The sequence below is a fragment of the Panthera onca genome, chromosome B4, assembly GCF_046562875.1.
Source record: "Panthera onca isolate mPanOnc1 chromosome B4, mPanOnc1 haplotype 2, whole genome shotgun sequence".
NCBI lineage: Eukaryota > Metazoa > Chordata > Mammalia > Carnivora > Felidae > Panthera > Panthera onca.
In genome coordinates, this window is record NC_138345.1 from 87,073,755 (window position 1) to 87,101,573 (window position 27,819).

At 38.3% G+C, this 27,819-nt stretch overlaps 1 protein-coding gene across 3 annotated transcripts in view; it reads right to left on the bottom strand.

The window, feature by feature from the left end:
• The window catches only part of TAFA2 (TAFA chemokine like family member 2), a 527,083-nt gene that overhangs the window by 49,883 nt on the left and 449,381 nt on the right, over window positions 1-27,819 (bottom strand). For all 3 annotated transcript variants that reach the window (XR_009617192.3, XM_060657090.3, XM_060657089.3), the window contains one exon: window positions 150-302. Coding sequence is in view for 2 of the 3 variants with exons in the window: in XM_060657090.3 (XP_060513073.1) it covers window positions 150-302 (153 nt within the window). In the remaining variant the exon portion in view is untranslated. The remainder of the gene's footprint in view (window positions 1-149; window positions 303-27,819) is intronic.

Sequence of the window (27,819 nt, forward strand, 5' to 3'; positions counted from 1 at the left end):
AGAATACCCCCCCAAATAATCTCTGCACAGCCACATGATTTATGGTATGGTCCCTCAGGATTGACCACAGTCAACAGCATTGTAGTGGGGTTTCAGTTCTAATGAGTCACCAGCTATACAACCACAAGGAGCGATGGAAGAAGTCTCACCATCCACACAAGATGGAGCTGCTCGCGTGGTGCCTGCCACCTGTCCGGGGAAGCAGGAACACTTGACCGTCTGTGATCGCTCTTCTATCTTGTTCTTATTACAGCATCTGTGGAGTGCCACCACCTCACAAGTGCCCGTTTTAACATGGTGAGCTGCACAAACAAAAACAAGAGATAAGGCAACGCTGAGAAAGCTTTGGATACTCCTGCCCCTTTTTAATTAGAAGTGCATTAAATATTGCTCTATAAGGGACCCACCATGCATGAAACTAGAAATACAATGATGCTGACTCCATAATGCAGATTTGATTTCTTTTCTAAATGTGGTAGGACCATTTCTGTCAGTAAATGCTTGGTGAAGCAGGAACAATTAGTGACCAGATTAGGATGAGCTGTTAGAACAGTCTGAAATACAGAGACAATATGTGGTGCCATCAAAAACATACTTATCTGCATATGACTTTCTGTCCAACAAAGAAGAGTAAAGCCATAGACAAGGTATCCTGCAGTGGGGCTAAGAGCAGACCTGGTCTCAAAGTGGGGGAGGAGGGATTAAGGTTATGTTGTTCTTCTAGGGATGAGTGCAAAGGCCAGAAACGGAACCTCTTTTCAGGAAGCAAGTACAGGGTGGAACACATCTTCTAGGTATTCTTCTGCCCAGTTTCCCTGGGAATGAATTAATTGGGAATTCTTCAAGTTGCTGCCATTTTCCTGAAAGTCCCAGCCAGTTTCAGACCTGAAAATCATTTCTTTCAGTTCCTCCTGAGGGAACAACTGCCACCAATAGCAACAACTGTCGCCAGAATGTGGATGGATTTATATCTAGCCTGGAAGCCCCATCCAACCAGCTTTAAGTGTCCCCGACCCATTGCGTTAACCTGGCAGTAAGGCTACTGAATAGTTTGGGTGCTTGAGAATTTTGGACCTCACTTATCACGTTACGTTAGGGTTCTAGTTTGCCCTCACTTTTTTGCAGCATTTCATCTTCAAAGTATTAACCCTACTGTGAAATGATAAAGAAGTTTCATCTGCTAAAAATAACATATTTAAAATCAAACATCTGTTGAAACACTATGCTTTCAGAAATTTAAAAAATGTGATTGATATAAAAAGCACATCTGAAGTTGTTTAATGTTATAAACATATCGAGGCCCATTTTGTAAATGAGATCAGTACATCATATATTAATCTTCCCCTTGGGTATGAGTATCACTGTGCTGTAACTCAGGTTAGGTACCTTCCTTAGATTTTTCTTGTGAGAGAGAACAAATCACACATATTGTCAACATCATCCCTCTATGTGAGTCCAAGAAAGTTGGGTGTGACATACAGCTTTGACATGCGACTCTCAAAAGAATTTGCAAGAAGCAGATACCATTTCCAATGTCATAAAGATCTTCCTGCCACTGAAGATACAAATGGGGATGTCTCGGTGTTTGATTCAAACAGAAGGCTATCTGTGGGAAAGTTAAAAACTTGAGAGCGAGATTTCTTTCTTCTTATGCTCTAGAAAACATTTTCTTAGCTAAGGATGATTCAGTTTGTTTTAATTTATTGAATGCTTCACATTATGCCATCCAAGTCCATATACTGCTTTCTATACTGCACTTCACTTAATCAGATTTTATTTGAGTCAATATCACACCTGAGGTATGTTTCTGAGTACTGGGGTTACAACAACAAAAAGGCGGGACATAAAGCCAATACTAGATTTTTAAGCTCCTGGAAGGAATTTCTGTAGGATAAGGTGAGAGTAGGGAGGGAAATTATATTTTTGTAAGTTTCAGAGAAGACTTCTGTGAGTTAATCTAATGATGACCTGAGTGAGAAGAAAGCATCTATTATGAAGATCTAGGAAAGGAAGAGCATTCCAAAGAAAAGAAGCAGTAAGTGACAGGGAACTGAAATGGTGAAATGGGGAAATGTGTGCTGTGTTCCCAGGCTACAGTGTGGCTGAACAGTTGAGAGGTCTATGAAACTGTGTCAGAAATGTAGGAAGATCAAGTGGGGGCTGGGATGCTGCAGTGTGGGGACTGGATTTCACAAGGGAAATACTCTGGGTGGATATGGTACCATCTCATAAATGCTTTAGAAGTTTGCTCAGACTGTTCTTTAAATAATGGACTGAAGAAAGCAAGAGTGCGATCAGGGAGACCAGTTACAAAGAGTTTGCAAGAGTCTCAAAGATAAAGGATAGGACTTAGGCTATACTAATAGCATCAGAGTTGGGGAGAAGTGGAAGATTAGGAGTATTTCCCTGTAGAGCTGTCTGACTTGTTAGGGGATTGAATGTGAGCTGTGAGTGAAGGAGGAATTAGGATTCCTCCTCAGCTTGTCCTGAACAATTAGAAGTTGGTAAATTGGTGTTCCTGCAAATTGATGTTTGCCAGATGGGAGATTGGGGGGTAGGGGGTTGAAATAGGTGAAGGTACATTCATCATGATGAGCACTAAGCAATGTGTAGGACTGTTCAATCATTATACTGTATACCTGAAACTAATATAGCACTGTATGTTAATTATACACGAACCATATACATATATAGTGGTGGTTCTGGCAGATAGAGAAAGCCTGGGAATAGGGGGGTCTGGCAATAGCTGGGTGGGGTTAAGACATCTATAGTTCTGTATTGTCAGTGTTAAATTTGAGATTATTACAAGGCACCCAAGTAGCTATGTAAATCAGTCAGTGGCATTTATGAACAGAGCTTAGGGAACAGACATGGGCTGCAGATACACACTTAAGAAATCTAGGCTCATAGGTGATATTTAAAGCCACAGACTAAACCAAATTACCATGGAAAAGTTGCCGTGAGAGAAGGGAAAGAATAGTCAAAAAAAACCTCAGTCCGAAATGGGGAAGACAACAATAAAGACTGACAAAGAGCAGCGCATTAGGTAAGAGAAAAAGACCACGGGATGAAAGCATGAAAAACCAAAAACCAAAATGTTTCAAGAAGGAGGGGCTTGATCAGCTTTGTCAAGTGCTGCTGAAAGGTTCAATAAGCAAAGAGAAATCACTGTCCATTAAAAAAGTAATATCATGTACTAGCCTTGAAAACCAGAGTAGCTGGGTTCAAATGTAAGCTCCTCTGAAAAGCTGTGTGACCTTGGGCAAATTATTCAGTATCTCTGAATAGCATTTTTTTTTTTTCCTATCTAAAAGAGGGATACTAACAGCACCATCTTTATAGGGTTGGTTTGAGGCTAAAATGAGTTAATGGATATAAAGTATTTAGAGCACTGCCTGCCTTATAGTAGGCACTCTGTGTTAGCTATTGTTAGCATTTGATCACAGTAAAAATCATTTTAGAGGCATGATGAAAATAAAAGCATGATTAAAGTAAGTTTATTGGAGAATGGGATGTAAAACAGTGTAATTATACAAATTTCTTCGAAGAAGCTTTTCTGTTAAGGGAAGAAGGAAGCGAGCAATAGTTGGAATGAAACATGGTGTCAAGGGAATTTTTTTTTTTAATGGATGCCATAAAGGCATGCTTGCTTGCTGGAACGATCTGGTAGAGAAACGCACAATATAGGAAAGAAGATGGGTAATTACAAAAAAATGTTCTTGAGAAGGCAGAAGGAATTGAGACTTGGAGCACTTGGGGGGTTAACAATAAATTGATGTGAAAATACTTAATCCATTTTAACAAGAGTGAAGGTCGGATGTGTAGCTACCGAGGCAGGTAGGTGTGAGTAGACTAGGCGGTGAGGACGTGAGGCAGTTTCTTATCTGATTTCATCTAATTTTGCCATGAAATATGAGAGCTGCTTGAAAAGAAAAAAGAGGATATACAATAGTTATCTGAGAAAGAGGAAAGTAATTGTACTTGGAAGGAGTAGGAGGATCGCCTGAGGGAGCTGGCTGGTGCACACTGTAAACTGCAGAGGACATGGCAGGATGCAAGAAGGGCTGGGATTTCAGAGCGGAATGGAGAAGACCCTCTCTGTCATCATTATTTGGGATCCTTGGACTTCTGATAGTGATTCGGGAAAACGGAGATGTAGGTCATGAGATCAGCCCTACAAGTCTTTGAACGGAAGCCAGGCTGGAGGTAAGAGATTATTAGTGACTCTGTTCAGCACTGAGCTGAGACAGCTCTGGGGACAGCCTGAGGTGGTGGGGGTTCTGGTCCCTTCCACAGTACAATGGCAACCAGGAGCACAGAGCAGCAGGCCACTGACCTCTCCCCTCAAAGAAGAGGCACTATTTCAGCACTCACAAAAGCCATTTTACCGTCTTTGTTATAAGGAGAGTTTATCATACACTGGAAAGGGATGGACAGGCAAAAACTCTGCATCTGGTTTCCCCTTCCCAATGCCAGTACCAAAATTCATTTCTACATTGCCTGATAAGAACTATAAAAGGATAAAGTAGTTGTGGTAGTCATAATAAACATTAGTGCTGACTGCCAAATATTTCTGGTTCTCTCTCTTCTGGACACATGGTAATATTGTACTTTTCCACCTCATTAACTTTAGATGTGGTGATGTGACTTGCTCTGGCCAATGAAATGAAAACTCAAGTAAAATGAAAGCAGTCACTTATGAGCAAAAGCAAAGGATATCAGTCTGTGTGGCCACTTTAAAAGCTAGTGTGTAATTCACTACATTCCTCCCTACCAGCCTGAGCCACCAAATCTGTTCCTAACAGTGGGAACTACATCAACCTGAGTCTCCAAGTGAAGAGACATGAAGCAGAGTCCCCACCAACCATGATGGACCTGAGTGGGAAATAAGCCTTGAGTTGTTAGAAGGCTCTAAAATTTTGAGGTTGTTGTGGTTACTGTGTCAAAACTTAGCCCATCCTGAGGACATAGTAGTACTTTCTACCACATCCTAGATTTTTTAGTAGGATATATTTTTCAGAATGCATTAGTTGGAGGATAAACCAGTGAAGCATCATATCTCAAAACATATTCTAGCTTCTATCTGAGTCAATGCAAAATGCATAAAGGAAAGTGTTTATATATTATATAAAGGACTGCAGAGAATTATTCCATGATTGGATAATTACATTGGCTAGGTTTGATATGTGAGGACTCTAGTGAAGGAAGTTATGCTTTCTTGTCTGAGGAGAAAGGAGGTAAAATGATGCCCATATGGCATAATGAAGAGGAGAAGGCAGGAGCTGCACTGGGAAGACTGACAGACATGTCCTCCCCCTCAGAGAACATGGTACTAAATATGAAGAGATTAATAATAAAGCTGACCAGGAAGAGCAAGCCTGACAGACACAGGCTTTGCTGCCGTGACCTTTCTCTTCATTGAGGAAAGAAAAGAAAATGTACAGACATACAGGTTGAGTTTCCTGGTGAGAAATGAGACTGAGTAAAAACATCTCTCTCAGCGTTTGTTCTTCTTATTAAAACTGAAGTGGTAAAGCTTCTTTTGTGGAGAAATGAGAGAGTGTTAATTAACCTTTTTAAAATAGAATAGATGATAGGTAAGTGGATGGATGGATGGATGGGTAATATACTCACAGTGTTTGAAGGCATGGGTAGGAAGAATATGGTCCAGTACGTTATCATACAAGCCGGTAAATATGCCAAGTGAAACAAGACACCTCAAAATGCGGAAGTGAAACTTCTAGCAGAATTTAGTTCATCTAAGCATGGCCAGTATATACATATACATAGTTTTCTTATTTATGTATATGTCTAATGTCTTATGATAACCAGATTCTTATATACAAAGACTGATTTTTCATGTAAACTGCCCAGCATGTGATATGTGTTTAATAAATGGTAAACAAGCAATTTAAGAAAATAAAACTAATTCCCGTGGTTTTCCTTAAAAGGTTAATGAGACTGTAGGAAATTCCAGCAGTTACTAGAATTCTCTACACAGATTCAGACAGAGCTCCATGATAAACTAACCTAATCAAATATTAGGGCTTTCCAAATTAACAAAATAGGCTTCACAGACAGTTAGCATCATATTAAAATAATGCAAGACCCCCTGGAGAAGATTTAAATGAAAAAAGAACAAACAAACAATTTTCTTCATGTCACAATTCCCAAGTCAGGCACAAGCAAATAAAAAACACCTTTCTTCTATTCTATTTTTTCCTCCCTGGATGTGATGCATAAACACCAAGTGTTGCCTCCTACATTTTTGCGAAAGGATGCTAGAGACACATAACTCTTATGAAACATTAATTCTTATGAAAACAGGGATATCAAGTTTTACACAGCTCTAATTGTTGCCTTCCGAGGTTATTACCCTATGTCTCATTTCAACAATAGGATCATTAGCGTAGAGTACCCCCAGAACATGACCTTAAGATAGAAAAGAAAATGTACAGACATCCAGGTTGAGTTTCCTGGTGAGAAACTCACCTTGCCTTACAGGGCAACTGGGTGGCTCAGTCGGTTACGTGTCTGACTTCAGCTCAGGCCATGAACTCATGGTTCATGAGTTCAAGCCTCACACTGGGCTCTGCACTGACAATGCAGGAGCCTGCCTGGGATTCTCTCTCTCCCTCTCTCTCTCTGTCCCTCCCCCACTTGCTTGTACTCTCTCTCTTTCAAGAAAAATAAACTTTAAAAAAAAAGATACTGCCTCTTAAATCATGTCTCAAGACTCCTGAAAGTTTTCTAAAGCTATTGTGACTGGTAAATTCTGTGGCATGAAGTCCTATAAGGAATTTTAGCAAACGTTTGTTGTTTTCAACTACTTTTTTACCTACTGAAAGGAATTTCTCCAGAGGGGGGGAAAAAAATTGAATGAAATAACATTTGCTCTGTATGCATGCATAGCTTTTTAAAAATTATATGGCCATACACATAATTATGTATGTATATGTATATACATATATATATACACATACAAGCCTTGTAAAAATTATGCCCATACACAAAATTATATATGTGTGTGTATATATATATATATACACACACACACACACACACACACACACACACACACACACACATATATACATATATATATACACACACATAGGTTTATACATATGTTAATATGGTCACATTTTATTCATCAACTGTGAATCAGCTATAAATGTATGGGTATGAAAAATTGGTACACCAAAGAATAATATTTATGCAAATCATTTCACCTTGAGTAGTGTTTGCTGGCCTTAGGTTAATAAGAGCACAGAGCTACACATATCACATTCTCTATATATGAATTATTCACTCTGAAAACAATGTATAAAATAATGATTACTGCTACCATTTATTGAATATTCACGGTATGCCAGGCATTATTCCATTTTATCATTACAACAACCACTGGAGAAGAAGATAAAATTATCCCCAATTTACAAATGAAGAAGCTGAGTCCCAGAAATATTAAGTAAAATAGCTAGTAACAGAAAAACCAGAGATGAGAATCCAGGCAGTCTGCTTTCAGAAACCATCATCTTAAACACTATCCTACAGTGCCTTTTCTATAATGCTCCACACGCATCAACAATCTCCAGTTCCAGATGACTGGAGGAATACAGGACATGTTCCCCCACAAGCGATGCTTGGTAGCCTCAAAGGGACATGGGCTCTGGAGCTCAAATACCCCAGTCCAAGTCTTGCTATACCTACACTGTACTTAAGTAAGCCCTTAAGCAAATCCATTCACCAAAGAACTGCTTCGTACATCTCTAAAATGGCTCCACAAAGTCCTTGTGAAGACCACATGAGACAATTTATATGAAACTGCTTTTAAATTGTACAGCATTACTGCAATATTAATTAAATTTGTTTTTACTATTAATGTAATTAACGAATACAAAATGATGGAACATATATAAGTTACAAAGACACGAAAGCTAGGGAAAATTATCTACATTTTCTAAAAGTTCTAATTTGATATTTCAAAAAATCTATATATATACTTAATTGTGTTGACATGAGATGCATGTAAAAAAATACTTAATTTGACACGTAAGCTACAGAACAGTAAATTTAGCATCAAGTTGTGAATTTGTTCCTAGTTGGTTTCCTTTCCATTAGATTTCAGTTCTTATTTGTATTCTGATTTGTCTCATTGATTCCAAAATTTTGTTTGTCTCCGTACACTCCTATTTAATAGTTTTACCCAGCTTGACTAGCTCCCCGGAGAGTCTGCATTACACCTTCTAAGCAGAAATAAAGCATCACCTACATGCACCAATAGACATCTGAAATGCAAGCTAGTTAGTGGATTTAGGTTGCTGTAAATCACTTTGAATGGAAAAAATGTGCTGAAACAAAAACTTCTTAAGACAGCTAATTTCTCACTTTAATTCATTAGAAGGAGAAAATAGGGCACATTTTTAGACTTTCATGCTGAAGCAATCTAATTAAAAGAAATGGTTATTTAAAGAGCTCAATGAAATTTCAAAAGTTCACATAATTTATGAAGTCAAAATGATCAGGGAGGAAATAGCCAAGTGCTGGTGACATTTTTACAAAGCCTGTTTTCTAAAACTGCTCCGTTTTTATCTGAAAAACAGTCATTGGGGGGAAAAAAGATTGCCACTAAAGGATAATAACCCCACTAACAGTACCATTTCTATTAAGAGAAAGCTCTCAACCAGAGGATGTCCACCAATCTATTTTAAGAGAAAGAGGTAGAACAGAAGAAGATCCACTCTTGAGAGAATTTTAGACATGTTGCCCCTCAACTCAATCATGAACATCTGCTACATCCACATTCTTTTAATATTTATTTATTTTTGAGAAACAGAGAATGCACACACGTGAGCAATTGTGAATGAGCAGGGGACAGGCAGAGAGGAAGGGAGAGAGAATCCCAAGCAGGCTCCACATTATCATTTTGGAGCTCTACATGGGACTCCATCCCACAAATTGTGAGATCATGACCTGAGCTGAAACCAAGAGGATGCTTAACTGACTGAGCCATCCAGGCACCCCTACATCCACATTTTAAATGAGAATTGATGTTGAGGGAGACAAACCTCACAGAATAGTGGTCTCTTTATAAACTGTCCAGAACTTCTGCTGGTAATGCCTGCTCTGAAGAACAGAAACTGGATGAATCAAATCCCTCTGGCTGGAAATTTGAAATGAAAGCCACCAAACTGCCACATGGAAATGGGCACTTGAGCCAAAGGTCATCTGGCATTCAGAATCAGGTGACCCACGGAGAGATGTGTGTATGTGTCACGGTGATGGGACTCAGAGGAAGCAGACGAGAAACGGAACTAAGCACAGATACAAAGCGAGGTTAGAGATAAGAGAATGAGTAGTCCGACAAGCTGCCTTGGTGTTTGCCCTTCCTCAGGTCTTCCTGAAAATTTTCCTGCATTCCTGAAGTACTTTAGAGAATAAGTTTCAATGAACCTCTTTTTTTTTTCCCGAGATAATTTCATGATGTTTGTGTTCTTTGACCCAAAAATGTGCTGACCAGGGTAATTCTCTCTTTTTTTCTAACTGAAGTTATTATTAACACAAGCTAATTATCAGCTAGAATTATCTCTGTCCCCACTTGTAAGAGCAGGAGACAAGTGTCTACCTTTTCAAAGTAGGATCCAAGAAATGCCCAATCCACTTTCTACATTTCCCTCATAATGAAAATTCGACATTTCAAGTCATGACCCTGAGGCCATCTTGAATTGCTCAGACAGGAAAATGGCCTGTTGTGCTTTTTTAAATGTTTCTAATGTCAAACGTTTAAAAGCAGATTTTCTGCTTAATCCCAAATTACATACACATTTAAAAAATGTGAAGAATCAGAACATCCCCAATTCCTATAAACTGTAAGAGTCATGCTGTTCTTTTATGATTAATAATATTCCTGTGAGTGTCCCTGGGAGGAGGGTAGCACAGCCCAAGAGCTTCTTGAGGAAAATGACATGATGAGTAGAAAATCAGGCACAAGAAAGCTGGGATATTTGGGCTCTCATGAATAGTTCTCTGTCTCTGAAGAGTGTAGTGTGGAGTAGGTCATTTAGGTCTCTGGGTATCTTTCCTCTCCTGCAAAATGAAGAAATCAGACTAGTTTTAGTGGTAATTTAGAATTGAAAGTTCCTTCCAATTCTAAAATTCTTGGAATTTATGAAATGACTAAGTTTCATTATAATGGGTACAATATATTAGACCTATCAGAAAATGAAAGTCAAAGTAAAAGATTTTTTAACTGCTTCAAACTAACATAAATTAAGTCTATTAATTCACTGAACTTAATGAGAAACTGAGAAGGGAGTTTATGAAATTTATATTTTGAATATATTTCTTATCTGTGTGAAGTCACAAATCTTAACTACACAGAATATTATGCACTATAAAGTCAACCTGCATCCTTACATTGTTTTATGTACAAAACAGTTTGATTACTGTCAATTCCATGAAAGCAATCAAATCCAAAAGGTAATATAGCACAGTGGTTTGGGTGAGGATTTTTTTTAGATATTTGTTTTTAAGAGACAGAGAGTGTGAGCAGGGGAGGGGCAGAGAGAGAGAGGGAGAGAAACAACCCCAAGCAGGCTCCATGCTGTCAGTGCAGAGCCTGATGCAGGGCTCGATCCGAAGAACTGTGAGATCATGATCTTAGCCAAAATCAAGAGTCAGATGCTTAACTTACTGAGCCACCCAGGAGTCCTAGGTGAGGATTCTGATGCCAAATGGTCTAGGCTCAAGTCCCAGCTTCAAAAGAGAGTGCCTAACTGTTCACCAAGCCTTCTTTTTCTTTTCTTCTGGGCATACAACTAGACTGACTACATTTTCTATTCTTTCTTGCATGTGACACATGGAATATAGGCAGAAGTTATATGTCTTCAAGAACAGGTCTATAAAAACCTACTTTGTCAGCCACTCTCCCTCTTCCTCTTTCATATAGATGTCAGTGCCAAAGGTGACCTTGAAGAGCTACCATCAGCCTGTGACCCTGAATGACTATATCAAGGAAAGATCCAGCCCCTGACACTAACCGGTTTCACATGCACGAGAAACAAGCTGTGTTAAGTCAATGAGATTTAGAGGTGTATCTGTTACAATAGCAAGTATTAACCAATATGCAATAATATTCCTATTATTGGAAATAGGAAAGAGTCAGGTAGAGCACAAATGCTTCTTAAGGGAGTTTATACAGTGAATCAAAAGAGCAGTGCTGTGTTTTGAATGTTTGTGTCCCTGCAAAAGTCAAATGTTAAAAAAGGTATGCCCAAGGTGATGGTATTAAGAGGTAACACCTTTGGAAGTTGATTAAGTTTACTGCTGATACAAAAGAAGCCCCCGAGAGCTAGCTCACCCCTTTTGCAATGTGAGGGTACAAAGTGAAGTCAGCATCCCCGAGAAGGGTTCTCCCTATACCATGCAAGCACCCTGATCTTGGGCTTCTAGCCTCCAGAACCATGAGCAATAAATTTCTCTTGTTTATAGGCTAGTCTCTGGTATTTTGCTATAGACAGCCTGAATGGACTGACAGAGAACAAAAAGATATGATCTAAAAAATTTTTTTCAAGTCTCTATGCTTCAGCTACTCATCTGTAAAATGGTAATTATAATATCATCTACCATAAAGGGTTGTAATGAGGATCCACTGAGTTGACATTCATAACGATGCTTATATTTTGATGAAGAATAAATGTTAGCTATAATTATTATAGAGGCTAAGATGACCTTACTTAGATCCTTGATTCTATTTATATAATACAAGTATCTAAGAGAGAACCATCAATTTGTAGAGACTTAAAGAAAAATAGAGGTAAAGTCCTACCTTGCCATTTTACAAAAAGGAAATTGATGGTTAGAAAACATCTACAATATTCACTAGCGCAAGATCACAGAGCTAGAGAGTGGAAGATCCATAATTAGAACTCAGCTGTCTTAATTTTCCATTCAATCTCACTTCCATTACCTAACCCCCATATCTCTGTTCACCACATTCCTCTCATTCTACCTCTGTACTCCTTAATTTCTACCCCTTCCACAACTTCACTTCTACTGACTTGGCTTAAGCACCTTTAGCATCTTTTCCTTGCATAACCATCACGGGCCAGGACTGGTCTCCCTATTTGCTAACTTGTTCCCTTACACACACATAAACATATGCATTATATTACAGTAGATCTCCTTAAAACTAAGCCCAGAGTGTAAACTGTTCCTAGCTCTTCATTTTTTTTGTAGGATACAGTCATACTCTTGGCACAGCCCAAGCATTTCTCCACTGGTCCATCCTCCAGCCACAATTTCATAGGCACTCTTGTTGCACACCCCACTAAAATCCTATAAACTATTTTTAGAATCTTATTATTATATCTTTGCTCAGGCTACCTATCACTCTTGAATCCTTGCCCACTTTTTGTCTCCAGGAAACCTGTACCCCTTCTTTCAAACTCAGAACATCACAACATCTACTCTTTGAAGCTGTTAACTCCTCAGGTAGACTGAACCACTCTGTCCTCTGAATAACATTTTCTTACTTTTTCTGCAATACCTGTAACAGTGTTCTATATTTACTTTTTATATCTCTGTTTTTCTCTACTAAATTGTGAGACCCAAATTCATGATTATGCATCTCTGAATCCCCAGCTTGAGGCACAGTTTGAGATCCATAATAGAAAAATCAATATGCTTGATGAATAAATGAATAGGTGATTTACTATAAGAGTTCTCAAAAGAGAAAAAAACAGTAAATTGAATCATTTTTCCAAATGCATGCTTAGATGAACTTACTAGAAATTGTAAAAACATTTGACCTTGTCATTTTGTGGTGGTGTGTGTATGTGTGCTTAATTTGTTCTACTAGAGAGCCAAGTAGGGTTTCAGGAGAAGAGATACACTCAGTGAGCCCTGGATTGGGAGATGGAAAGTCCTAGTTTCTATTTATAGCACTACCATGAACTATTTAATCTTTGGTAAATCAGTTATCTCCCGAAGTAACAAGTTATCTGTAAAATAAGGAAGTTGGCTATGATGACAGATGATTTAATATTGTGTCGTAATGGGAAAAAAAAGTGTAAAGTCAGCTAAAAGTATCTCAACCAATAGTATTGGCATATAACAGAATAAACCTCCAATGTAGTCAATGAAAACTTATTCATCTGAGGATTATGACTTTCTGTTCTTCCCCCCAAAACCTTGATTTTGGTCCCAAATTGGTCAGGACAATTCTTTGAAAACTCAATTATTTGGATTTCAGTTTCCTCAACTACAAAATTAGAAGGATCTCTCAGTATCTTCTCCTCTCTAAAAATGTAATCTATGGTGTGCTATATGTACAAATCAGAGGGATAGAGGCACTAAAGTCTTTTAATTTTAGGAAATAATTATCACCTAAGAGAAGGAAAACTTTTACTGTTTTACTGTTTCCTTTATCTAATTTTGCAGATTCATAATTCTATACCCTTCAGTATACTAAGAGGTTTTCTACATATGGGGTATTCTTTGAAGCCAGCAAGACACCTATAAGCAGAAAAAATCAGTATCACTCAAGAATGAACAAAATCTTTGCCTTCCAACAAAATCTGTTCTCACACACAGTGTTCCCAGTGATTGACATGAAAAGCAAATTTAGATTATCTTTCCTCTACACTTCAGCAATTTCAATATGGAACATCCAGGTTGTGAGTGTCACTCTAGATCAAAAGGATATAAATCTTAAGTCAAATTATTAAGGAAGACTAGATGAGGCTTTTTTTCAGTTTTTAGAAGAAAGATGCCAGTAACTTTTTGAGAAATTACATGCCATACTACCTATTCACTGGATAAGGATTTACACTGCTATCAGTTAAGCTTTTTGTTGTTGTTGATAGCTTCTGAAAATGTCCTTTTAAAAAATGACTTTAGAATTCATTAATGATGTGAAATTCAAATTAGAATAGAGGAGTAGCAAAGTATAGTGAGAGGATCACTGGTTGGTGAGTTGGAAAATCTACATCCTCATTTGTACTCCATTACTAACTAACCAAGAGAGCTCTGCCAACTCATTCACACACTGAAGACGCATCCAACACTGACTCAGTGCCAGGCATTGTGCTGTCTCCCCAGAATACAGACCAAAGGAAAAACTCTACCTGTTTTCATGGAGCTCAGCAGGCCGTAGAGGGAGGGCATCATGTATACAAAAAGAAAATAAAGGATAAAGGGGCCATGATACCAGGAGCCACAGAATGTACTAAGAGTTTAAAAAAAAAAAAAAAAAAAAATCCCACCCAATGAGGGGCAGGCATGAGAAACGAAATAGGAAATAATTTGTGAAGAAGAGTAGGGAATTTTTTTTTAATGTTTATTTATTTTTGAGAGATAGAGTGTGAGCAGGGGAAGGGCAGAGAGAGAGAAGGGACACAGAATCCGAAGTGGGCTCTAGGCCCTGAGCTGTCAGCACAGAGCCCGACGCAGGGCTCAAACCCATGAACCACGAGATCATGACACCATGAGACCATGACATAAACCAAAGTTGGACACTTGACTTACTGAGCCATCCAGGTGCCCCGAGGGAATAATTTTTAAAGAAGGTGATGCTTAATCTGAATTTTGTGAGATGCCTGAAAGTTGACATGTCAAGTCAGCAACATTGGCCTCATTAGTTTCCTGATCTAGACTAGATGATCTCTATGTTATCTCTGATTTTAAATTTCTATAACTTTATGTACATTCTTAATAACAACACAGAGAGGTACATATTTGTGTTTTGTTTACATGAGTACATTTAACCATACCACATATACTATCTAGAATGCTATATTGAAATATTTCTAATATAAAACTTTTTTTTAATATTTATTTTTGAGAGAGAGGGAGACAGATGATCCGAAGTGGACAGAGAACCCAATGCAGGGCTCAAACTCATGAACCCTGCCTCAGATCATGACCTGAGCTGAAGTTGGATGCCTAACCAACTGAGCCACCCAAGTACCCTCTCATATAAAACATTCTAAAACACTTACCTTGCCTTTTTTTTAAATTTTTTTTGAATGTTTACTTATTTTTGTGAGAGAGAGCACAAGCAGGACAGGGACAGAGAAAGGGGGACAGAGGATCCAAAGCAGGCTCTCTGCTGACAGCAACCAGGTCAATGTGGGGCTCAAACTCACAAACTGTGAGATCATGAAGTCAGATGCTGAACTGACTGAGCCACCCAGATGCCCCCCACTTATCTTGCTTTTTTTAAACAGTATCTCCTAAATATCATTTATATTAATCTTGGCCATGATCATAAGCATTCAGTTCTCAGGTGTGTTGGAGTATAGCTTTATACAGATGCAAAACAAAAAGAAAGAAAAACCCAAACAAACAAAAAACAAACACCAAGACATAGTGTGAAATATGTACAACGTATACTGACTGGCATCCCAGGAATTCTTGAAGAGGTCTCTGGTGTTCGGTTGTTCTTTTAATAATTTGCCTTTTTCTCCTGAGGGTGAAGTGAGCACATACAATAACATGCCCTCCTGGGCAGCTTAAAATAGACACCACCCAGCAAAACTAATTAATGAATCAAAAGCTAAAACACCCCTCTCTGGGAGGCAGCAGAGCTTCTGGGATGTTCAAGGGAAAAATCAGACAGATGCCAGCTTTTCCACAGCTGTCAGTAGCTGTGTGACTGAGCAAAGTAACATCCAAGCTTCAGTTTCCTCATCTGTACACCAAGAATAATAAGCTAACTTCACATTATTGTTGAAGATTAAGAATAGGGAAGGCTCTTAACACCGTGTCCAGCACATAGACAGTGCTCAGTGATCATTGGCTGTTGTTATCATCATTATTACTAATCCAGAGACTCCTATTATCCTTGTGAGAACATTCCTCAGGAGGAGAGGTACACAGGTGGCAATGGTTTTAAGTGAAGCTAATTTAAGGATCTAGTCCTCAGCAAGTTACCTCTTTGAGAGTCGGTAGATAACATAGTTAAGCAGTAATTATGAAAACACAGATTCTGGAGCCAAGCTATATGGGTTCCAATTCCAGCTCTGCCATTTACTTCCCGCATCATTTTTGACAGGTTAAGTAACCTCATCTCAGTTTCCTCTTCTGTAAAATAAGGCACAACCATAGTGTCGGCCCATAGCACTGTTCTGAGGACTTAATGTATCTAAAGTGTGTGCAACAGCATTTGGCCACAGCAAGCATTCTGTAAATGATTGCCACTGATAGAAATTACATTTTGCTCAACACCTGTGGACAAGGAGGAGGTAGTGTCATCCATGGGGAGTGAGAGGGACACTGGTGTTCATGGTAACATCTGCCTTGGTGGTTATGGTATTCTCATGAAGCCCCCTGAGAGTTCATTCTCTAGTGTCAGACCCAAATTGGAAAGGTGACCTCTTGTGCATGATTTCTGCTCAAGTTATTTGACTCCAAAGTCTCAAGGGACTCGGTGATAACATAGGAATAGCAGTATCTACCTCATAAAACTGTTGTGAGGATGAAATGGGGTCCTGAATGTAAAATGGTTACTTCTATACTGGATTTTTGGAGATATTTTAAAGGGCTCTACCTTAGGCTTAACTAAATTTGAAGCTCACACCTTGACCGCTGCCCCGCACTGTCTCTGAGAGGCAAGGAAGCTACTCAACTGCCAAACTGTTCCACTGCCAAACCCCCGCTCTTAAACCTTGTTACCTCATTATATCCGTCTGCCGGTGCTGCACTGGTTCTCACCCAGGACTCTCAGTGAGCATCCTCATGATGACTTGTGAACATACACATCCAACACTGTGCCTCCCTCAGATGCCATCTTTTGTTCTTATTCCCTCTCCCTCTCATGTGTGACTTTAGTCATTCATATATTTACAAACACCTGTGATTTGCCAAACACAGGGAAGCCAAAGTCCCTGCCCTCATGGAGAAGATAACATTGAACTATGACAGGGAAAGGCAATACAGGGGGCCGGTTCAGGACACAGGCTGTGGAATTAGATCAACCTGGAGTTAAGCCCCAGTCCTCTTGTTCATTAGCTGTGTGTTGAACAAACTAGGTAATTGCTCTAAGCTTCAATTTCTGCTTTTGGGAAATGTGAGTGCCAAAGTCCACTTGAAACTGGAAGAATAACCCTTTTGTTGACCATCTACTTCATATCTGCCTCTTAGAATTAGCTGCAGACCAAGAAAGGAAAATAAATCATCTTACTAGTTCCCCTTTGCTTACAGAGTCTGACAAGAGAGGGTAACTTGCTTTAAAATGTAATTAGTTAAAAAGGTGGGGGGGGGAGGAGTTATGTTTTCAAAGCTTTGGCCAATTTTTCTGTAATAAATGGTCACCACCACATTTCTGTCTTTTGAAAACACAAAGCAGTGAGTCCCAATGGAGAGTGAATTGTGCTTTACATCGCAATGTAAAGCTGTTTGTTCACTGTGAGCAGGTATCTTTTCATGTCATGTTGCATTTAAGACATTTTTCTTCCTCAAATTACACTTAAAAGGTAGTCAGTCTAAAAAGCACATTTTTTCCCTTGGAGTAGTGGTGTCCATCATGTGAATATGTGTATATGTGTGAGAGACAGAGAGAATGAGAAAATGTAATCCAATAATTGCACACCTGAAAGCATGATTGAATAAGGAGACGCAACTTCAGCACATGCTAGTAGAGGACCCTCAGAAGGGATCAGTACATGGAGTGAACAAGCTCCAGTGACCATATAATTTATGATCCACGTCAGGAGCCATTTGAAAAGTAAATAGATTTGCTATTAATGATTATATTGGAATAATAGGTGTTAACTGGAGCTGTGTGGATGCAAACTGGAACATATAATCACTGCCAACGCTCACTCTGAACTGTTCTGCTAAAGCCTGCCCTTGCTAACTATGGTGTTATTCTAGCCTAAATACCCAGGCTTTTGAAAATGTGCTGATCTGGGTCATTATGTCCTATGAAGTCTCGCATTGGGGTTGGGGGCGGGGGAGACTAAAATCCTAGTGATGAAGTTTTGGGGTGATGGTGCAGGGTTTGGAGCTGACGGCCAAGAAAGAATTTTTGAAGATGTCTTTGGTGCAAAAAGGTAATTTTATTAAAGCATTGGGACAGGACCCGTGGGCAGAAAGAGCTGCACTGGGGTTATGACGGGTAACTGATTACATGCACTCAGTTTGGGAGGGGGTTAGGGATAGAGTAGGTCTTTAGGGAATTTTGAAAGCAAGGTTTCCAAGACCTTGAGGGGGTAGCTGTTGTTAGGAAAACACCATTTATTATCATTTAGTAAAACCTTAGTCATGAGACCCTTCAGATCTGTATCAGAGGCCATAAACTTGGACTATGATTGCCAGCATATATCTTGGGGGAGTTCAGATAAAGGAAGTTTCCAAAGGAAGTTTTATATATTAAAGTAGACTTACAGGATCCTGGGGGCTGGGATAATGTTAAGCTAAGATTGTCTTTGGCCCCTAGCCAAGTGTCATCAGTGAGGCAGCTGAGCTCCTAGAAGGAGGTCACTCTGCCAGTTTCAAGGACTTGTCAATGGGCTGTAGGCAGGAAGTGAATTTAATTTTTCATTTACCTTGGTTCCCCACATCACCAGGCAAGCACTTAAAACCCCTTTCCTTTGTTCTTGGGTAGCCAGGAGTATCCGAGGAATATCATACATATTCCACCTGGGGGGGTAGGGGGAATGCCGTTAGCCTGTACTTTGCCCTCAGCTTGCCCCACACTCCCTCATCATAGAAGAGACTAAAGTCAATTGGTAGGGAACAGGTTTTCCTACATGGGCATAGGGATTTTTGCACTCTGAAAACTCAGCCACATGTTTTCTCTGAAAAGCCTAAATTATATTGGCTGGGCTTGAAGCCTCCCAGATACAACACAGGTGGTTTCCTCTTGCTCTGCATCTATGACATCTTCTTTTCCTTTGTCTTGTGACTACAGATATTAACCCCCAATATGTAACATCTCTATTCACGAAGGCATGCAGCCCAGTACTATGTGGATTTTAGACAAAACCTTATAACCGGAGGTATAAATAACATTGTGTTCAGAGGTGTGTTTGAGGACATCAAATACAGAAAGTTACGATATGTAAAATCATTAAATGCAAACGGAAACAATGTCAAGTATCCCAGAACATAATGTATGTGATTCCAAGCCAGAGGGCATGTGGAACAAATGGCAGAAATTAGATTAAAATTGGGAGAGAAGGCACGTAAGGTTGAGGTAGGATAAATGCTAACACACATACCTCTGTGAGGGCAGAGCATGTATCATAAATGCAAGAAACTAATAATACAGGGATATCAGGTCAACTACAGTCAATGCAGTAAGAACCAAACATTTTATAATGTTCTTCAGCAGGCTGGAGAGCTTGTAGGTGGCGTTAGAAAGGGGAAGAGTGTGGAAAGTGGATGGCCAAGATGATCTTATGGTTCTCCTCAGCCTGACTGAACCTGAGACAGGCTTTGCCCAGACTGTATATCTCTGACCTCCCTTTTCTTACAAAACTTACTTTAGAAAATATGCACTTGTAGATTCTTTCTCTGCCTCTTTGAAATGTAAATCTTTCCCCAGACTTTTGCCCATTTTATAACCCAAGAATATCTTTCTCAAGGACCCTGGAGACATTCCTTTGAAATGCAACCATCAAGGAAGACAGAGCTTCTGTCTCCCAGTCTCTGTGACAGGTTAGGAGGCTAACTTTGATATTCACCAATTAGCAGACACAGATGGCCCCAGATAATCACATTGACCAGTCTCCCCAAATTGTCCTTCAATACTCTTCCACCAATTCACCCCACTGTTTAAAAATCCCCCTGCCTTTTTTTGAGTTCATTCTTTCCACCCTTTTGCCATAGTCTTGAATAAAGTCTTCCTTGCCACTTTTAAACAAGTGTCCAATACAATTTTCCTTCCATAGGGCTTACTGTAGAGCATCTGCTCGGACAGCTGAAAACATCATAAACTCTAAATTAAATTTGCTTGACTAGAACAACTGTGATTTCAGGGGCTCCAAAGGGCCTCCTCCTACCTTACTCTCCAAAAACAATCTCCTCACCAGTTTGCAGAGGAAAACAAAATTTTTCTAACAAAGAATCGGCCTCTCCTACAATCAGAGATAAAAGGCTGGTTGAGGTAATGCTTCAGTGTGAAGGCATTTCAGTAGTGGTGTAATCAGCCAATCAATAGGTATAAATGGGTCATTATGAGAGCCTTTCCTGTTTGGATTAAGGAGCAGGAAGCCTGAGAAGAATAGAAAGACAGGGGGCTGGTGGTGCAGAGGAGGAAAAAAGGCAGAAAAAATGAGGGCAAAGAAATTTCACAGGATTTACAGCTTCGCCTAGAGTCTGCCTCATCAACCTCCAACTGGTTTAGGATAAAAAGAAGTTGGGGGCTGAGGTATTTTTGCCATGCAGCTGCACACACAGGCAGCCACACTTGGTTTGATTAATGAAGATGTTCAGGGTTTGTTTTATTAAACACTTCTGACTTCTTGTAAAGTAGCTTCAATTTTAGAATATCACTGTACTTGAAATCTGACATTGTTTCTTCACTTTTCTTTCTATAGCATGCGTCAAATTAGCGTGTGTATGCACGTGTGTGCACGTGTGCACACACACGCACCACCATAGCCTCGGACAAGGCAAAAATTACCAATCTCCCTCCATTCCATTTATTGCTATATTGAAAAAAAAAAGCCCTCAGCAATAACATTAGAAATAAACTATATACATACATATATATATATATATATATATATGTATATACACACACACACACACACACAGATATATGTATATATATATGTATAAAGTCGTTAATAAAACTTTTAGGGAAAAATATTGTAACACAATTATATATTGATACAAAAAACTCAATAGATTTTACGAAATAACCTACAATTGACAAAATAATTGAGCTAAGATAATAATAATTACAATTAAAAATCAGGAAGACCAGCAATTTTTACTTCTGTGCAGGAAGAGTTGCTAATAAAAGAGGTAAAAAATAGAAATTTATGAGATTTCATGCCATCACCAACCAGTAAAGCTCATAAAATTCTTCTAGATGTTTTTTTCTCATACCTCCTGAACTGGGATATCCCTTAGGAAACGGGGAATTTGAGATGAAGGGGAATCTTGACATAATAGTGTAAATGACTACTGAAAACGTCAACATTTTCTGTAAATGTTTCCACCCAAAGGTATAAGCTTAAATTATAGGCCTAAAAACAAACAAACAAAAAACCTTGCAAAGATTTCTCCATCTTTCGTTATTTAATCAGGTTTTAAACTCCTCTGTAATTCAAGAGACTCTTTAGAAGAGGTTTTAAGTAAAGTTGCCATTGTATGTGACACAGTATTTATGAGCTCAGGTGAAGCAAATATATTTATTTCCTATTTAAGATATTTAGCAAAGACTTGAAACCTACTTCCCCTAAGAACATTCCAAAGAGTTCTTTCATTGTCTCATAATGAAGAGCACAGCTGACATACAATTTTTTTTTCCTGGAAGTTTTAGAATTTAATCTTAAAGCTTCAGGAAAACATTTATTTTTGGAGAATTTATGTTAAATTACTTTACATATTGAGTTTTCAACATACTATCACATCAAAGGGTCAATAAGTTTTTTGAAAACTACTTATATAAAATACTGCTTACAGATCATTAACTACCTGATGGACAGCCCCAGGCAAGGAAGTCTGAAGTGCTTGGAGCCCAGGAAAGATCAATCAGAAATGTGAAAACAAACCCAGAAAAGGATATTATAAGGAATACAGAAATTAGTATTCATTTTACAGAGAACTGTTGAATAATGCCTCCCTATTTTGATTAAGACAAATTCCTGTGAATAAGCTTTGATTTCACGTGCCTAATTATACATGACAGAATCAAGTTTATTTCTGGTAATAAAATTAAAAGCTTGTGACAACTCCTCTTTTGTACCCCCAATGCGCTGAGGCAGTTATCAGATTCTATGGTAAAAACTGGCTTCCTCTGAGACAGACATTTCTTGCATTTGGCACAAAGTACGTGCTCAATAAAAACCTATTGACTTAAAATTAATGAACACTAAGCATATGCCAGACAAGAAGCCAACCAGGTGTTCTCCACTTCCTGTCCCAGACATGATATTAATTACTTCATGAACAGAAAGCAACTTCAGAAAGGAAGTGGGCAAGAGGCTCTGCTCTTTAAACTAGTAAAGGAATAGATGGTTAATATTGTAAATTATTTTAAATATGACTCATTGGGACTTAAGTCCCAAGACAAAATCAACAAGACCTCACTAAAAACTGCAAAATTCAACATTACATTTTCTAAAGAAAATTCATTGCCATTAAGGAAGGTAAGAGGTATGCCTTTTAAGTATTTATATAGCTTAATGTTCCATTTCAAGGCTTGTATTAACAGTTCATTTAGTCAGAGGAGATTAATATATTGGTATTTTTCTTAAAGTAACTCAAGACAATCCACTTTAGATCACGTATAAGTGGAAAACTAAATGGAAGCCAAAGGCATAAAAACAGCATGGCTACTTTATGAAAACAACATACTTTTGTCATCAAAGTTTGTTTGGATAGTCATGCTTCCTCCTGTGAGACTGAGACCTTTTCTGCAAAAGAGATGTAAAATAGGAAAGAAGGAAAGGTCATAATCTAATTCTTTTAGGTAATTTGGAAATAAGCCCAGCCTATAGAGAAAAATATGAAAAGTGTAGAGGGAAGAGGATACTGAGTAAGAGGTCCAGGAGGATGTCTTAGTTTGGTCTCCTATGACAAAAATATAATAGACTGGGTGGCTTAAACAACGTACACTTGTTTTCTCACAGTTCTGGAGACAGATCTGGTGTCTGGTGAGAGCTCACTGCCCTGCTTGTAGACAGCTGCCATCTCACTATGTACTCACAAGGCTGAGAGAAAGAGGTCATCTATCTCCAGTCTCTTACAATATGAGCACTGATCCCATTCATCTGGGCCCTGCACTCATGATCTAATTACCTCTCTCTCCTAATACCATCACTTTGAGGGCAAGGAACTTCAATCTATGAATCTGGGGGAGGAAGGGAGGGAGGGAGGACACAATCATTCAGTGCACAACAGAGACTGCCTCCCACTTTAAGTCATGAAGCTTAGGTGACTGGGGAAGGCCTGAGAAGTAATTTTTCTTGCTAAAAGAGTGATCAACATAACAAAGAACTGTCAAGTATATTAAGTGCTATAGAAGAAGTCCCCTCAAAAAGGGGTGAGACAGGACTCTTCTCTGGTCCTCATAGTGTCTCAGATTGATGAAGGAGCCAAAGACAAGCTGAAGGCAAAGCAAAAGCTAACACCCCCTCACACTCCCTATCCCCCAAGGTGGGATATGTGTGATATTCCTCAGGCATTCCTGGTGCCTAAGAACAAAGGAAAGGGAAAAACAAATGGTTAACTGATAGAGATCACAGTCATGCAGGACACAGTCTCCATCAGTTTGCAACTTTTAATGATTTACAAGAACAAAAGGCTATCTCCAGAAACCTATAGACTCAGTTTCCTGGAGCCCTAACATCACCCTACCCTCCATTGTGTGTGGGGAACAAGAAGAAAATGTAGATAAAACTAAATTTCTTTATAACCTGCAGCCCACTGACAAATACTTGAGACAGGCAGAGTATAACATTTCTCTAGGAACTCCCTACTGTCCTAATGTTAATGCTTTGCTAGAGGGAAAAACAACAGAGCTTGACAACAGCTAAGCATCCTTATGTCAGGAGTCCTCTTTAGCATATGAAAGTCCTTATGGAAACCTCTCTTCTGCCTTTACCTCCCCCAACTCCATAGTGCACAGTCAGTCACTTCTTACAGCCCCAGTGTCACTCTTTCTGCCCACAGGTCTTGCCCCCATGCTTTAATAAAATCACCTTTTTGTGCCAATGTCTCAAGAATTCTTTCTTGGTCATCAGCTCTGGACCCCCACCATCACTCCACAACTGCAAAAAGATCAGAAGTGAGAAGAACCCTCGAGTTTCACTGGCACAATGTTATCCTACTGGAAGTGGTTCCAAACCACAGTATGGGAAGAGAGTTTATGGAGGGAATTTCTCACAGTCCAGTACAGGGGGAGAGAATATATTACAGATATAAGTATGCAGTGTTCAAGAATTTTTTGTTGTCAAAAGAACAAAGTTAGGTTTGAATGTATCACTAACTCTAATCAAACTAAATGGGGACTTCAGTATGTCTTAAAATATCTCCCTCCATTTTTCAAAAAATTGTATTTCAAATTTATGTTATGTACAAGGGAAGCTTTATGTATTTAGTCTTTCTTAAATTCCCTCATTTTTAATTATTTACTTTTATCTTTCCTTGTTTAATTTCATTTTCTGACTCTTAAGGAAAGAATCAAAGGAAATGAACATTTTACTATAGTGTAGTTTTTCTATGCTACAAAAGCCAAGATTACTTCTACTTGTTGGCAATGGAATAATAACTGTAAATATAAAAGTGCACCTCTCATGCCATTTTGCAGTCCGTTAAGTATCAATTATGCCTTGAATTTTGTAAGAATTAGGACTATAATATGTCCGCACTTTTAGTGTATGAGCAAGTTTGTATTATATTGTTTATTGACTCTAACATATTGACACAGATACAGGCAAAAAATCAATGCCACACACACACACACACACACACACACACACACACACACGTGGCTCCTCTCAAAATCCTATATAAGAAATATTGGAAATAAGATATAATTATCAATAAAAAAGAAGAGATATTGGACATGTGAGAAAATTAAAAATTGAGCACAAAACAGGAAAAAAGTGCTTTACCAAAATATATGTTTATAAGAGGATTGAAGTCTTAAAGATACTTTTCAAGTTAGAAGCTATGTATGTCATATTGCCAAAATGTGTTGTTGTAGCACTGAGATAAAAAGCATGCATAAGGTTTACTTTCATCTATAAGCTTCTGCAATAGTTACTCATATGTAATTTATTTGTAATGAGTATTTTTTTTGCATATTGTGATCTATATGAGATCCTTTTCCTCAACTGATACTCTAAAAACCCAAATATTAACATTAGGAAGAGTCCAAAAGTGCAAAATACATTTCTTATCTTATTTCTCATATAACTTATCATCTCATATAAACTTCATAACTACATATCGGCAGGGAAAGCTGTCACCTTAGACTTTTGGAAACCGAGGATCAGAGAGGTTTAGCAACTTGTTCAAGGTCATATCATTTATAAATGATAGAGCCGGGACTGAAGCTCAGGTCTTCAGATGCCAAATCTTACTTTTATATAATTTGAAATGATTCATTTATTAAATGGCCAGATATTTGTTATAAGCCCTATACTAATTGTGTCATAATTAAAGTTACTTTAAAATTTGTAGGTGACCAAAGAATTAGTTTCATGCTGTCTTCAAAGGAAACAAATTCCCATTCTAAGAATAGTTTGATCCCTATGAGAATCACATATAGGATGAATTATTAAACTACAAAACATAACAAAACAAAACTAGGGAGGAGAAGCCCAGATGGGGCCTAGCTGATCCCATGATGCCCAGAGTTAAGGAGACACAGTTGTGAGAAAAAGTAGCTAGAGTTCACAGAGCAGTTTACCAGGGAGATCAGCTATACAGAGAGAGAACTTGAATATTCAGCAGAGTACTGATACCACATGCTTCTGAGAAAATTCTCTGAAGCAAGGGAAATACTCAAAAGGATTCAAAGAAACAGTCACCAGAGACCACACAGGACTGGGAGTTGCAGGTGTAAAGTATGTGGGTATAAAGTATATTTAATTGCAGTTTCTGAAAGAAAGGAGAGAGAGGTTGGGAGATAGAAAAAAATATTACAACATTTATAAGAACTAACGGATAAAAATCCCCCAAAGTTGATAAAAGTATATATAAACTCACAGATCCAAAAAGTTCACCAAACACCAAGCACAATAAATATGAAAAAACTGCATTAAGGAATATTACATATCTATCTATCTATATGTATAGATATCTATATACATAGATAGATAGATAGATATGTGTGTGTGTGTATATATATATATATATATATATATATATATATATATATATATATTCTTACAAAATGAAAAACGTTGCCAGAGGAAAAAGTCTCATTAGGTACAAAGGAACAAAGATGAGGATATTAGCAGATTTCACACTAGAAATAATGCAAATGAGAAGTAGTGGCACAACATCTTTTCACAGCTGAAAGACAAAAACTGTACACCATAATTCTATACCCAACAAAAATATCTTTTAAAACTGAAGGCAGAATACACACATCATTTGACATAAAACTATTAGAATAATTCATCACCAGCAGACCTACACCACAAGAAATGTTAAAGGAAGTCCTTTAGACATAAGGAAAATGATACCCAGTGGAAAAATGGATCTATACCAAGTAATAAGAATCCTGGATGTGGTATTATGTGGAAAATATGTAAGTTTTTCTGATAATTCAATTCTCTTAAAAAGACAGTTGACTTCTAAAAGCAAAAATAATAGTGTGGTTTGAGGTGTATGCAACAAATGAAGGAGTAAAATATATAACAACAATAGCACAGAGACCAAAGAGGGAGAAATAGAAGTACATTACTATAAGATTTTAAACTGTACATGAAGCAGCATAATATTACTGTCAGATAGACTGTTACCTTAAAGATGTGTACTGTATACTCTAAAGCAAAATAAGAACTATAAGAAAGTTACAATTAACAAGCCAAATAAGATATGCTAGAATTGTAAAACTTAATCCAAGAGAAGTGAGGAAAAAAAGGAATGAAGAGCAGATAGAAGAAAACAAAGAACAAGATCAGTGATTTAAACTTAAACATACAAATAATCTACATTAAATAAAATAGTCTGAATGCTCTGAGAGGCAGAGATGATGAGATTAGGTAAAACCACAAGACACAACTATTTCCTGCCTATAAGAAATCAACTATAAATAATGAAGACATAAATAGGTCAAAACAAAAGGATAGAAAAAGAGACACTATGCAAATACTACACTAAAAACTTGGTTGTGACTATTAATTTCAAATAATGTTGACTTCAGGGCAGAGAATATTAACAGAGATTTAAAAAAGAATACTAATGGATAAAGAGATCAGCTCATCAATAGGATATAACGATCAAGTTACAGAAAGCATGTTATCTGGCCACATGGAATGGAATTAGAAGTCAACTACAGAGCTATCTAAAAATTGCCCAAATATTTGGAAACAAAGTAACAGCCTTTAAAGAACTCATGGGTCAAAGAAGACATCAAAAGGGGCACCTAAGTGACTCAGTTGGTTAAGTGTCCAACTTCAGCTCGGATCATTATCTCATGGTTCCTGGGTTTGCATCCTGCTTGGGCTTTGAGCTGACAGCCCAAAGCCTGGAGCCTGCTTTAGATTCTGTGTCTCCCTCTCTCTCTGCCCCTCCTCTGCTTGTTCTCTCTCTCTCTCTCTCCTCTCTCTCTTTCTAATAAATAAATAAATATTTTAAACATTAACAAAAAGATAGCAAAAGGGAAAATAAAACGTGTTTTTAACTAAAAATATATCAAACATATGTCATTATTGTTAGGATGTCCTTGGAACCACAGTGGAGGGAACGGCCATCTTGCCAGCACAACCCAACGAAAAGCCTCTAGTAGCGTGCCAGAACGAATTGGAGGTTAACCAATCACCGAGCAACAGCACGACCTGACGCGAAAAAGGCCCACCCGGACCTAAACCCGGAACCGCTGCAGCTTAAAACCCCACCCCACCATACCTGGGCGCGACTTCCCTGACTCCTCTCTCTCTCTCTCCCTGAGCCACGGAACCT